This window comes from Poecilia mexicana, unplaced genomic scaffold (genome assembly GCF_051168715.1).
Source record: "Poecilia mexicana isolate PSO_F unplaced genomic scaffold, ASM5116871v1 scaffold_12, whole genome shotgun sequence".
Classification (NCBI taxonomy): Eukaryota; Metazoa; Chordata; class Actinopteri; order Cyprinodontiformes; family Poeciliidae; genus Poecilia; species Poecilia mexicana.
The window spans coordinates 26,219,296-26,233,384 of NW_028263381.1; the positions used below are offsets into that span (position 1 = coordinate 26,219,296).

The window sequence follows — 14,089 nt, forward strand, 5'->3', positions numbered from 1 at the left end:
ATCCCGGCAACACGGACAGTTCTGGGGATTTTAAACGTGATTAATTGGAGTTTATCGTAACGATGATAAATCTAAAGTCTTATAACGACAAGACATTTATCACGATAAATGATAAAAAATACAATCCTTGTTTTCTAGAGCTGAGGTTCTCAAACTTTTCAGCCTTTGACCTCTTAAAAACACATATAGTTATTTAACATTATTTAAAAATAGAGGAATTTATTTTCTAAACTTTTACTGAATTTTATCGTTTAAAATGTGTATTACATTTTAATGGTACATTTATTTACTTAATTTTGCCCCGTTTGGCCTTCCATACGGTAAAGGACCACATCATTATGATTCTTAGCATCATTTTGCGACCCCTCATTTAGCGTCTCGTGACCCCTCTGCGGTTCCCGACCACACTTTGGGAACCGCTGTTCTAGGCTGTGAAAACTGTTTCTCATATTTATGATAAATTATTTTCTGCTTTGTTTTATTAAAATTTTGCAACTTTAATCTCCTGCTGATGAGATCGCCGGCTGCCAGGACTGACTGGGAGTTAGAAAAGACAAAAAACCACAGAAGAAGAACCCGGCATCGTTTCTACATTAAAGAAAAGCAAAGAGTTAATGTCAGCAGCTCCTTGGTTCATCTGGGAGAGAAAAAAACAAAACGTTAAAATCTGGTTTCAGGTTTACAAAGTGAAAGAGGAAATGAAGTTGGAGGCAGTAAAAGTTCAGCCAATCAGAGACGTTTTTACTAAATGATTATATTATTAAATTAAAAGGTTTTTGTTGCCGTCGACTTTAACATCAAGAAACCAGGAAGTTTTATTCCTGTTCAATCATTTACAGTAGAAACATCTACATCAGAAAAGAATGAGATATTTTTACATTTTTGCTTATTTTGGTTTCATGGCAAACATAAAACCAAAATCTGATATTAAAACTAGTTTTTCAGCAGCTGAAGCTCCTTTTTTACTCAGATGTTTCTAATATTTCTATTATTTTTTTAAATTTGTATATTTTCTGTCGTTATCTTCAGTTTTTAATGTTTTTTTCTTCAGCAGATCCTTTTCAAAATTTCTAAATTTGCCTAAACAGTTTTTGAAAATTTTCAGCTAAAAATGTCATTTCTGAATCAGCTCTGTCCTTCTATTTATGATATTACTAATCATTTTTAAAGTATGAACAACTTTCTGCTGCTAACTTCAACTTGTTCAGTGTTTGCATGAAATGCTGATTTTTCTGCGTTTGATTTTCTGTTGAATCCTGAAAACATGAAGCTGAATAATCTGAAGCCAAATGAGGAGAAACGAGTTTTTGGCCTGAAATTTAGGAAGCTGATGGTCGGAGTTAAAGATACGACAGCAGGTTAGTGCAGAAGTGAAATCTTCTGACCATTCAGGGGGAGGAGAGTTTGCTGCGGTTTACATTTGTCCCATGGGGTTTGGTCCATCGCCCATGGCGGCGGCGGCGGCGTGGTGGGCGGCGGCCAGCGAGAGGGGCGTCCCATCTGAGGTGACGGTGACCTTCTCCTCTTCGCGGCGCTTCAGGCAGGCCGCCTTGGGGTTCAGGTTCCTCTCTGGACACAACAAGAACAAAAATCATTCACCTTCTGATGCTTTTTATGACTTTCTCTTATACGGAAGAGGATTAGTGCCACTAAACAAAAAGTATTCTGACTTTTTTTTCCTCAAACTTTTACTTAAACCTCAAACTCCTTACATTTTTCAGAATCCTGATTTAAATCTCAGTATTCTTTTATTTTCCTCAGTTTTTACTTTAATTTCAGAATTCTGACTTAAATCTTTTTAAATGTTTTTACTCAGAATCTTTACTGCAAACTCAAAATTCTGACTTAAATTCTTTTACTTTCCTCTAAATTAAATTTTTACTCTTTTCCTCTGAATTATGACTTTAAACACATAATTCTGACTTTTGACATCAGAAAATTAGTCAAAATTGTGAAGAAAAAACCCCAAACTATTTTTTATCACCTTGATCAAAGATGAACTATCTTGTGCAAATAGAAACCTAAAGCAACAGGTGTTGCTGCTGCCCCCTGCTGGACCGGGCCTGTCAGTGCAGAGCCAGGCCTCCTATGTGTTGGTTTGGCTCTGACCTCTGACTTGCTGCTCCAGGCTGAGGATGACGGCGACGGCCTGGTGCAGGATCAGCAGCTTGGTCTGCGGCTTGTCGCTCTTCAGGTGCAGCTGCACCATCCTGCCCAGCTCCTTGAACGCCTCGTTGATGTCGCGCACGCGCAGCCGCTCCCGGGCGTTGTTGGCCATCCTGCGCTCCCGCTCCCGCTCCATCTTCTGCTCCGGGCTCAAATCCTCGTCGTCGTTGTTGCTGGAGAGACGAAGGAGGAGCAGCGAAGGGGAGGAAGAGGAGAACCATGGGAGGAAGAGGAGATTTCAGGATAAAACAGGTCAGTTTAAATTTACACGGCTTTGCAGGTTTCACCAACTCAGATTTAAGACTTTTTAAGACCATTATTAAATTTAAGACCAATATCATGGCAGAGAAGTTCAAAAGAAATGCAGGGGAACAAAACTGAATTTGTTGTTTTTCTTGTGGCTCTTGGCATCAGCTTTGTTCTTCTCAGATGGCATAGAGCTCGCTGGTAAGCAGCTAGTTAGCTAGCAAGGATTAGCAGCTAGTTACGGTTAGCGTTAGCCGCCATGAGTCATCAAACGCAGTGACTCAAAACCTACATGGAATAAATAAATTTACAAAGTCTGGCTACCACAAAGTTTAAGACCCAAGATTAACGTATTAAGGCCAACTGTAAAAAAATGAATTTAAGACATTTTATGATGAGCCTTACATGAAAAATAATAAAAAAGTTTGTGAATAATAAAATATATAAAACATCCTTTAAATGATCAGCTACAGCAGGACTTTGAAACAAACAAACAAACAAACAAACAAACGGTGCTGCCGAGTCTTTTATGACCTTCGTTATGGTGATATTCTGTCATCATTAATGAGGAAAAAATATTGTGAAACTTCTTTCAGTATTTCTAAAGTAGCTCAGAAAAACTGAAACCCTGAAGATGGAGAGAAATATTTACAGATAACGGCCAAATGGGGAACAAAACTGGATATTGGCCCAAATTCTAAATGAATAAGTTCTTTGTTTTTTCAAACTGAATCAAAGCAGAAAACATTTTCATCATCATCATCATCATCATCATCATCATCATCATCATCATCATCACAGTAAACATGGCCGCCACCATCGGGTATAAACTCAGGGTTCAGGATCCAAATGTTTCAGATCTGGTCGCCTCCAGGTTGACAAAGGAACCAGATAAACGGTGAAAATCGTTCATCTTTGGAGGAGTGAAGGCCGACGGGCCGCAGCCGGGCCGGGTCGCCGTGCTGCCGGCTTCCCGCCCAGGGCGCAGCGGGGCGGCGCTTCGTTGGGAATGTTAACGGAGGGCTCTACTCTGCTGTGTGAGGAGCAGCTGAATCCAGGCTCAAGACCGTGGAGAGACACCAAGTTAACCAGCAGCTGCACTTCCACTCAGATCCGCCTCCCGTCCTTAAAGCTGCAGCAGCTTTTAGAAAAAATACCTTTTACAAATCTGTAAAAACCGACGGCTTACTACGAGACAGATAATCTGTGGAAAAATCGATCTTCTCCACCTTCTCTAAGCTTTTATTGTCGTCTGAAGAAATGCTCCAAAAACAGCCAATCAGAGCCAGGAGGCGGGGCTTAGCGCTGTCAATCATCATCGTTAATGCACTGCTAAATCTCCTAATGGCGGAGAAACAGCTTAGTTACAGGCAGTCTATCTGCCGTCATCGGTGGCTATGCTAACTAGCCTTAGCATTCACAACATGCTATGCTAGCAGCATCGTAGCAGCTAGCATAGCAGGTCACATCGTGGCTCATTTATTTTATTACTATTTATTTATTAATTCACCAATCAGTGTTGTTTAGTTCATTCGTTTACTTATTTATTATTTCTTCTGGTAAACTTGTTTTTACTTTTTCTCTTTTTCTTCTAAAATATCTGATGCTGATTAATCAAAACAAGGAATATCAGAGAAAAGGAAAATAACAAAAAACTTTAAATATATATTTTTAAAAAGTAAATGAAATGTATCCATTTTAATGCGCACCTCCATTTTTGGTGATTTATGTTGGGGTTTTTTTCAGGGTGATTGACAGCGATAAGACCCGCCTCCTGGCTCTGATTGGTTGTTTCTAGTCAGCACAGTGAGGAGGACATTGATCATCTCTCAGATTATTTGTCTCAAACATAGCGACAGTTTTAACAAATATGTAAAAACATATTTTTACAGTTACATCCTGCAGTTCTACAAGCTGCCAGTAGAGGCAGCACTAAGAGGCAGACGCCTGGTGGAGGCAGGAAGTCTCTGCGGTTTTCAGCTGATTCTCATCACACTTGATCACTTCATCAAAGTTCAGAGGCTGGTTCCCAACGCACCCGCAGGCGGCGGCGCGCCCAGGGCGGGCCGCCGGCGTGGGGGTGCGATGGGAAGACGTGCGTCCCGGCCAGCTGAGGGGTTTGATGGAAGCGAACGTCTGGGCGGTGGGCGGGGTTACCTAGATCTCGACCTCTCTATGGCCTTGAGCTCCTTGTCCAGGTCGTCCTTCTTGTCCAGCGGCTTGCTGTCCTGCAGCAGGTTCTCGTCTCCCTCGTCCTCAGACTTGATCTCTGAGCTCACCGAGGACGTGCTCTGGCCCTGGAGGCCGCCAGACAGGGCTGCAGGGAACCGCAGGGGTCAAAGGTCAAACAGAACAAATTGGACTCAAAGGTCAAATACAGCAGACGGGAGAAACTAATCACATCGTCAGAACTTCAACCGAAAGATTAACTGATGACACCATCCATCCAACTATCCATCCAACTATCCATCCAACCAACCAACCATCCATCCAACTATCCATCCATCCAACCAACCAACCAACCATCCATCCAACCAACCATCCATCCAACCATCCATCCATCCATCCAACCATCCATCCAACCATCCATCCAACCATCCATCCAACCATCCATCCATCCAACCAACCAACCATCCATCCAACCAACCATCCATCCAACCATCCATCCAACCATCCATCCAACCAACCATCCAACCAACCATCCATCCATCCAACCAACCAACCATCCATCCATCCAACCATCCATCCATCCATCCATCCAACCATCCATCCATCCATCCATCCAACCAACCATCCATCCAACCATCCATCCATCCAACCATCCATCCATCCAACCATCCATCCATCCATCCATCCATCCAACCATCCATCCATCCATCCAACCATCCATCCATCCATCCATCCAACCATCCATCCATCCATCCATCCATCCATCCAACCATCCAACCATCCATCCAACCAACCATCCATCCATCCATCCATCCATCCAACCATCCATCCATCCATCCAACCATCCATCCATCCATCCATCCATCCATCCATCCATCCAACCATCCATCCATCCATCCAACCATCCATCCATCCATCCAACCATCCATCCATCCATCCATCCATCCAACCATCCATCCAACCAACCAACCATCCATCCATCCATCCATCCATCCATCCATCATTCATCCAACCAACCAACCAACCAACCATCCATCCATCCATCACTATGATTCTGAAAGTTATTTTGTGACCGCCACCTTGGTGTCTTATGACCCCCCTAGGGATCACAACCCTTATGTTTGGAAGCTCTGGTTTAAACCATCGTCTGAGGCAGAGTAAAATAACAGATTACTGTCATCATAATAATAAACATATTTAATAGTAATGGACGTTTGGACATTTCTAGCTGCTCTCAGTCATCATCGTTTCCACCCAGTAATCATCTAATAACAACGGGTCGCTAACTTGTGATCCGGCTCTTTAACATGAACAGGTGATGAAGTGAAGGTGAGACTTCCCTGCTGCCTCGGCTGTTTGACAGAGTTATGAAGGGATGCAGAATAAACGAGCGGCTCCTGGTTCCTCTGCCAGCCCAGCGTTTCTTCTCCTCTCACCTCATTACCCAGTTGGCTGTGGTCGCTGCTGGATGAACTCTGCTGCCAGCGACTCATTTTCAGCCTTATAAAAACAGCCCAGCTCAGGGATAATTTGCTGCACACTGAGCTCAGACGCTGCCTTCCTCCTCAATATTCACTCTGCAGATTTGTTCAGCCTCCTCATTAGCTTTTTAACGCTCAGCCAGTGAAGTGCTCCTCAATTTATTCACAAAAACTTTTTCAGGCTCATTTTCAGCTTTGTTTGCAGCTTCTTTATTTTACGCATTGCTAACCGCTGCCTGACAGAAATGAAGGCCGTTTGGTTTATTAGGAAGAAATGAACCAAACTGCAAATAACTTTGGCCTGATGTTGACGATGGCTGATAACTGATATTTATAATTGATCAGTGGTCGGCTCCCTTCTGCTAATGCACACTTAGCGCTAAATGTAACTTCATTGGAATTGAAGCTAGCACTTTAGCATTAGCTTCTGCTAAAAACTGTGTTGCAATGCTTTAGCGTTAGCAGAACTAATGTCTGACTCGTGCTAACTGATTAGCTGAGCTAGAAAAAACAGTTTAGATTTTCTAAATAAAATTCCAGCTTTTAAATGTTTATTCACATTTTTAAGTACAACAGACAAAAAACAGATGAAAAACTGCTGTAGTTTCAAAATAAAAGCTGAACCAGTGCACAGAGCAGGTTTTGGGCCTTACCGCGGTACGGGTCGGGCTGGCTGAGGTCCGGTGAGGTCGCCGACTGGACCGGCAGCTGAGGAACCGACACCTGACCCCCCATGGAGTGGCCGCCGCGTAAACTGCCCACGCTGCCGCCATCTTCTCTGTGAGAGCCCACCTGCAGGCAAACAGAGGAGACGTGTCACATCCTGCCTGCAGAGGGCGCTGTGGTGAACCTGAACACTGCAGGCAGCAGAAAACGGCACAGATTAAATATAACAGGATGTTTTACATCAATGTTCATCTCTATTTATGCTGAATTTACTGGATTAAACTGGATTATTTGGACTCTGTTGGGATTATTCAATCAGCTGGATTATAAATGACTTGGACTGAATTGGTGTTTATTGTAAAATATATTTGTAACTTTACGTTGAATCCGTTGGTTTAGATTGTATTGGAACAATTTTACATAAATGAGGATTATATATAAAATTATATTTTTGTATATTAGATAAATTTATTGATGTTAAACTGGAATTAATTGATTTATAAATTATCTAAAACATATGATAATTATCTGTATTTATGCTGAATCATTTGGATTAAACTGGATTTATTTGGATTATAGAATCATCTGGATTACAAATAAATTGAACTGAATTGAGTCGTATTCATAACCGGAGTGTTTTCATTAATCTGGATTAAAATAAAAAACACCTGGATTACGGTTGAATTTAAGATGGATGAACTTTAAATTTAGGAATTAAATATTTAATAATTCTCTTCAATTTGACTTTATTCATGCTAAATCTGTTGGATTAAACTGAAATTGGAGTGAGTTGGTCTAATTTATTTTAATAAATGATGTAATTGGAAATAAATTGGACTGAATTTTATTGTAATTAAAATACTTTATATATATTTTTTTGGCTTGAATTGGACCATCAAGATGCAGATTAATTTAGACTATTAATCTGGAGAACAGAGATTATTTGTATTAATCTGGACTGTAATGTTTAGTCATTCACTGGATTAAATTAATCAGTTTAACACAAAGAGAAAATGATCTTTGGAGTAAAGAAATAGGGAATAAGAGTCGTTGGTGTTTATTTGACCTAAATAACTGATGCTTTTATTTCTCTGGGTAAATTCAGATTAAAATATTTAAATTATTTTATTCTGAAGAAATGTGGTGCTATTAAATGTTTTGGATGACACCAAAGGAAGAAAACACTCGTGTAGGGAGGATTTCTTTGGTCATTCCAGACACAGTTGCTTTATTATGAATTATCCTCCCTATAAACTGTATTTTTCTAAGTGAAGTATTAAGTCCTAAATGTGATTTTTATTCCTTTGTTTGCAGCTTTTTCTGGTCTTCTGCAGATGCTGCAGTTCCGCCTGTGCCCAGCAGAGGGCATCATCCAGCTTTCTAACAGCAGAACTTCTTCTTCAGGAGTTTCTGAGCCTCCACTCCGTCCTCTCCCGTCTTCCATCAGTTTTTATCTCGATTTCAGATTCAAATTTAGACGTCAGAAATTTAAATTTCTTTTTGTTCAGGAAGTCTGGGGTTTCTTTTTGTTTTTCCCCGTTTTTCCCCAGGGGTGTGTGAGAGTAGTTTGCTGAATCCTGTCCATCTGTCTCCCCCCCACCACACACACACACACACACACACACACACACACACACACACACACACACACACACTGCAGCACAACTGACAATTATCTTAATGCCCATATGTTTAATTGTGGGATTTGTAATTCCCAGGGCTGCGCGCGGCTTCCAGCGGGGACTGGCGGCGTTGGCACCGGATGGGTCCCGACTCGTTCTGCGTACAGCTGATTGGGGTGCCAACGTCTGCGGGCGCCACGCGCCTCAAAACGCCCGCTCACTCACCCCCGTTCCCATCAGCTTTGTTTTTAATTTGGGACGCATCGGCAGGAACGGTCACTGGATCTGAACCGAGACGGAAAGTCGAAATTTGCCTCCTGACACATTTTTCTGTTTTTTCTTTGTTATTTTTAAATATTTCAGATAAAACAAATTTTAATATCAGAGAAAGAAAATCTACAAAAAGCTGTTTTAAAAGATCAAACTTGTTTTTTCCAGTATTAAGGTGATTTCTCAATCAGATTTAAATAGATCTGGGTGACAAAAATCAGAAATTTCTTTCAAACCTCATCAGATCCATTAAATTATGAGAATTTTTCTTTCCTTGATTTCCCTCTAAAAATCTAATTACAAATTTTCCATGTTAGAGTTCTCCAATATTAATATTTATTCTTGTAAAAAACTGTAGCTTAAGCCTTATATTCTGCCGTTGAGTTGACCCGAGTCCAAAGTCGGCATTGGGTTACAAATGAAGCTGTAACCCAAGATGGCCGCCCTGGGCGTGATGACATCACTACATGAGTTCACTGGTAAAGAAAATCCAGATTTTCCCAAAAATTAATTCTTCAAAAACCAAAAATTTTATTAATCCATAAAACTGATTTAGAAGCCAGCCCTAGACTCAAGTCCAAACTTTGATTAGGCCACTCCAGAAGTGTGTTTCTGTTCTAACGATCAACAGAGTTTGATGCAGAACCAAACTCTGCTTGGTTTTAGGTGAACCGATAGTTGGACTTTCTCCACCAGGGTCTTCAGCCACTGAGCAGAATCTGATTACAGGAAACACCCTAAACCTGTTAGCTGGCGGTGCCATATTTGGCAGCAAAAACGGTTTTATTTCAGCGTTAGTGAGTCCAGTTCAATCCGGTTTAATCCAGTTTAATCCAGTTTAATCCGGTTTAATCCAACTCCAGTCCGTTTGCCTAAAACTCCGGTTCGTACCATAAAACCGAACTCTGGTCCTCCAAACCTCGGTCTTTGTTCGGTTAGAATCTGTCTGTGAACGGACCAGAGATCGCTCCAAAAACAGGAAGTGGACTACAGCACAGGGCATTCTGGGTAAATACAACCAAAACAAATGCTAGCTAGCCTAGCGCTAGCAGGAGAAGTGGCTCAAGAAATCCTCAAATCACTAAAATCTGATGACACTCCAATTTAATTTACAATTAAGAAAATCAGAGTCTTCAGAGGTTTTTGTGTTGTTTCCTTCAGTGGTTCTTGGTGCAGCGCCCCCACAGGCCAGGAGGGGAACAGGCTGGTTTGACTCAGAGCAGCTGGAGGTGAGCAGATGATGCAACCGAGTCTCTATCAGGTGGGGAAATTTTCTTTTATACACTTTTAGTCCAGACTTTGGAAAAGTGGAGACTCATATTTGTACTGTTCTTAAACTTTGTCTGGGCCACATGAGACCGTCCTCAGGGTGAATTATTAGATTTTTATTCAAACTGGAGCGACTTTATTGAACTGATTGGAATTGAATTTCTTTTAACATAACTGCATTATGTTTATGTATAAACCCGGTCCAGTGAATCCAGTCCTGTTTGGAGCGGCAGATATGCAGCAAAGCCCACCTTCAGTCTGCTGATGTGCTGCAGAGTAAATAAAGTGATTTTGGGAATGAACTCCCAGTCTGGTGGTTAATCCAGCTGGCTGACAGCGCGCTCCTGCCCACCACATGCCAAACTCCCCGCTCGCTTCATGCAAATATCACAAAATGTCGCCGGCGCTCGCGCTCCTTCTTCTCGCTCCTTTGTTTATTACTTGCAGCTCCGTCTCTTGCTCTGCCTTTCATCGCCGCCTGGATTCCCAAATGCAAAATGGCAGCAGGGAGGCAGGCAGACAGGGTGGCGTACATTTTTAATGGAGGGCTTTTATATTTTAAGAAGCGGTCCCTCATTTAGTTCAACGAGGAGGAAAATATAAATAAATCAGAAATAAACCGATCTGGTTTAGTCAGAGACGGCCACGCCCGTTTCCCACCTGATCGAACTGCCAACATGGAAACACGATTAGTTTAACCTCAAATTATTGTTAAATAGGTGAATAAAAACTCAAAACAAACCAGAAAACATGAACATGTGTGCAGGAGGTGAAGTGTGAAACACGTTGGTGGTGCGTTCAATGACCCTGAAAAGTCTGGAAACTTATAGTTTGTTTCAGTTAATGGCTGTAGGACCAAAACACATGTAGAAAATCCCAGGTTCTCTGAAAGCATCACCAAAGTGAGTCATTATTAATTTAAACAGCACAAAAATAAAATGTACTGAACATTAATATTAACTTTATAACTTTACGTCAGTATGTGATTTACAACGTCGGCCTGAACAAAAACAACCTAAAAGACACGAGAACAAATCCATGAAGGTTAACTTTCTGCTGGGCGTTTCATCAAAACATGAGATTATTTCCCCATGAAGCCGATTTTCATTCTGATGATGAACTTTACCTGGATAAACAGGAATCAAATGTATTTACAGAATCAAGATGTTGAAAACTTTAGCACATATCATCCCCGTTCCTCATCATCTTTATTTCTTTCATCCTATTTGGTTTTTGCACTCAGGAGAAATTCCAATAAAGCCGGTCGGGATAATAAAGATTCGCAGGAGACGCGAGCAGAGGAGGTGCTGAGTGGCTGTCATGTATAATCCTGCTGATCGCTGCGACCGTCGCAGAGAGCGAAACGGCGGGAGGAAGACGAGGGAGAGGAGGAGACACACACATCCACAGACAGATTCATCACGCGGCTGCAAACAGTAACGGACAAGTCCGCTCCGAAGCTGCAGCCGCGCCACCGACAGGAGAAATGTTTCACCAACTCTGTAAATTGTAATATTTCATCTCATATTAGCCGGATTTCTGCAATTTCCAATTGTCGTTTCCAATTATCTCAGATGAAGCACATTTGGCCACAAAGAAGGAGAAGCGGAGGTAATGAAAGTGGAAGTATAATCTGAGATAAACAAAGACTGTTTAGGTTTCGCACTCTGGAGCCGAGCGCCGGCTCAACGCGACAGCAGCACTCTGGAAAACTCAGCCGTTCTGGAAAACTCAGCCGCTCTGGAAAACTCAGCCGCTCTGGAAAACTCAGCCGCTCGTTCTGGAAAACTCAGCCGCTCGTTCTGGAAAACTCAGCCGCTCGTTCTGGAAAACTCAGCCGCTCGTTCTGGAAAACTCAGCCGTTCTGGAAAACTCAGCCGCTCGTTCTGGAAAACTCAGCCGCTCGTTCTGGAAAACTCAGCCGCTCGTTCTGGAAAACTCAGCCGCTCGTTCTGGAAAACTCAGCCGCTCGTTCTGGAAAACTCAGCCGCTCGTTCTGGAAAACTCAGCCGCTCGTTCTGGAAAACTCAGCCGCTCGTTCTGGAAAACTCAGCCGCTCGTTCTGGAAAACTCAGCCGCTCGTTCTGGAAAACTCAGCCGCTCGTTCTGGAAAACTCAGCCGCTCGTTCTGGAAAACTCAGCCGCTCGTTCTGGAAAACTCAGCCGTTCTGGAAAACTCAGCCGCTCTGGAAAACTCAGCCGTTCTGGAAAACTCAGCCGTTCTGCTGCGTTTGCAGGAAATCTAGAGATAAAAATCGTCCACCTGGTGAAAAACCTGAACCAGTTTTTATGTTTATCAGGTTTTAGAAGCTGCTATGTGACCTTCATGGTGTCAGATTCATTCAAAACATCCAAATCTTTCTAACCATTCGCCTTAAAGAAGCAGCAAAAGCAAAGGAGGTGGATTAGCAGTGACTGCCTGGTTTCATCCAGGGCTGATGCTGAGGAATATCGTCTCTGCACACGGATATTAATCTGCTCTAATTTCATGATCATCTGGTCTTCAGTCAGAGGCTTCCTGGGATTCGTTGTGACACTGACTGCTACTGGAGACGCTTCCTGCATCAACACCTACAACAACTCCAAGGTTCCCCAGAGAACCTGCTGAGCCTGGTGGTTTAGTCTTTCATCCAGCGGCTCGTCGTGTTTCTGAGTTAAAAACTGTTTAAAGTTGACAGGAAATTTGAAAATATCACTTGATAATTATGTTATTGAAAGATTGGAAGATTTAATGCCTGAACACCAACTACAACGTCATAAAGATGAAAACATTTTAAAAAGACTAAAGTAAATGAGCCTGGTGGGGGCAAAGTAAGGCCTGGTGGCCCGCCAGGCTCATAATACACCGGGAGGAACCCGGAACCGAGAAGAGCTGGATGATCTGAGTTAAGACAACATTCGATTTCCATTGGGATGATACAGAACTCTGAATTTAACTGAATTGAATGAACAGGGAACAGAAACATCCTCTGCTCTGACAGACATCATGTTTCTGTTGGGCTGCGGTTCTGATCAGAACTTCGGACCAATTATGTTGGAGTAAATCTGTTAACGTTGCTTCAACATGTGATACCCAGTTTCCAAATAATAATAAAAAACAATTTATTCCTTCATGAAATCATGAGTTACCTGATAAACCACATTTTTTCACACCCAAATCTAATGAAAGCCTGTCTTGTAGAATAAAGACTCTAATGGAAACCAGCTAACAGCATGAAGTAGGCAGAATTATCTATTAAACTCAAGGAATAGAGGAGAAACTACCAAGACTGCCTGCGTTTGAATGGCTCAAAAACAACTAAATGAGAGCTTTGAAGTGGTCTAGTCAAAGTTTAGACTTAAACTGGCTGTTTATGCTGAAATACCTGCAAAGTGTCTAAAATAAAACAATTTTTACACAACCAGTTGTGAAGTTTATGGGCATTTACTTTCTCACACGTTTGGTTTGGAGACTCAGACACCAAAGTTAGTTATTTGGTATTAAAACTAGTTTTATCTGAAACATATAAATGTGACAAACAGAAGAAAATCTTTAAAAAATTCCCCCAAAGTCCAAGAGAACCAGTCAGTTCTTAATGCAGAGGAACACAGAAAGTGTAAATAAAGAAACATGGCCGCCAAGCGCCCAGCCGCTGTGTGCAGAACGGAGCCTCTGACAGAAAGCACCTGTTCCAACACAGCAAACCGTGAGGCTGGCTGGACGTCCGCAGGGGAAAATGCTGCAACATTTTCCAGTGGCGTGACATGCATGCATGCATGTGTTCCTCTAATGAGCCCAGAATGAACAGAGGAAGGCGTGTGGCAGGCTCTGCTGCATGTCACGAAGAACCAGAAATTACAAAAATTTAAAGAAGGATGAAGGGGAAAAACATGAGTCACATGGAAAAACGTGAGGCAGTTTGTTTTTATTTGTGATGAAGGTTCAAGTTTCTGATGGGATTCTCCATGAAGAGAAGAAACGAGCTTCAGGCGACGACAAACGTTGAACCACTTCAAAACAAACTAGAGGAGCGATTTATACTTCAATGTTTTTAAGCAATGTAACGATTTACTGCACAATTTCTCCTCTTAAGGCCAATTTCTAATTATTTTTCAGTTATTTTCAACATATTTAAATATTTTTCCAGGGGAAGCTCCTGTTACTTTTCTCAAAAATAACAGAAGGTGGTTGAGTTTGATCCCAGCAGACATGCATGAACC

General features: G+C 41.9%; 1 protein-coding gene across 5 annotated transcripts in view; it reads right to left on the minus strand.

Moving 5' to 3' along the window:
- The window catches only part of tcf4 (transcription factor 4), a 181,018-nt gene that overhangs the window by 4,631 nt on the left and 162,298 nt on the right, over positions 1 to 14,089 (minus strand). For 2 of the 5 annotated variants that reach the window (XM_088011215.1, XM_015009734.2), the window contains 4 exons: positions 6,716 to 6,854; positions 4,570 to 4,729; positions 2,110 to 2,339; positions 1,419 to 1,569 (listed from right to left, as the gene is read on the minus strand). In XM_088011215.1, the coding sequence (XP_087867341.1) occupies positions 1,419 to 1,569; positions 2,110 to 2,339; positions 4,570 to 4,729; positions 6,716 to 6,854 (680 nt within the window). Of the gene's footprint in view, positions 1 to 1,385; positions 1,570 to 2,109; positions 2,340 to 4,569; positions 4,730 to 6,715; positions 6,855 to 14,089 lie in introns of all 5 variants that reach the window. The other 3 variants (XM_088011217.1, XM_088011216.1, XM_088011218.1) reach the window with 3 other exon arrangements.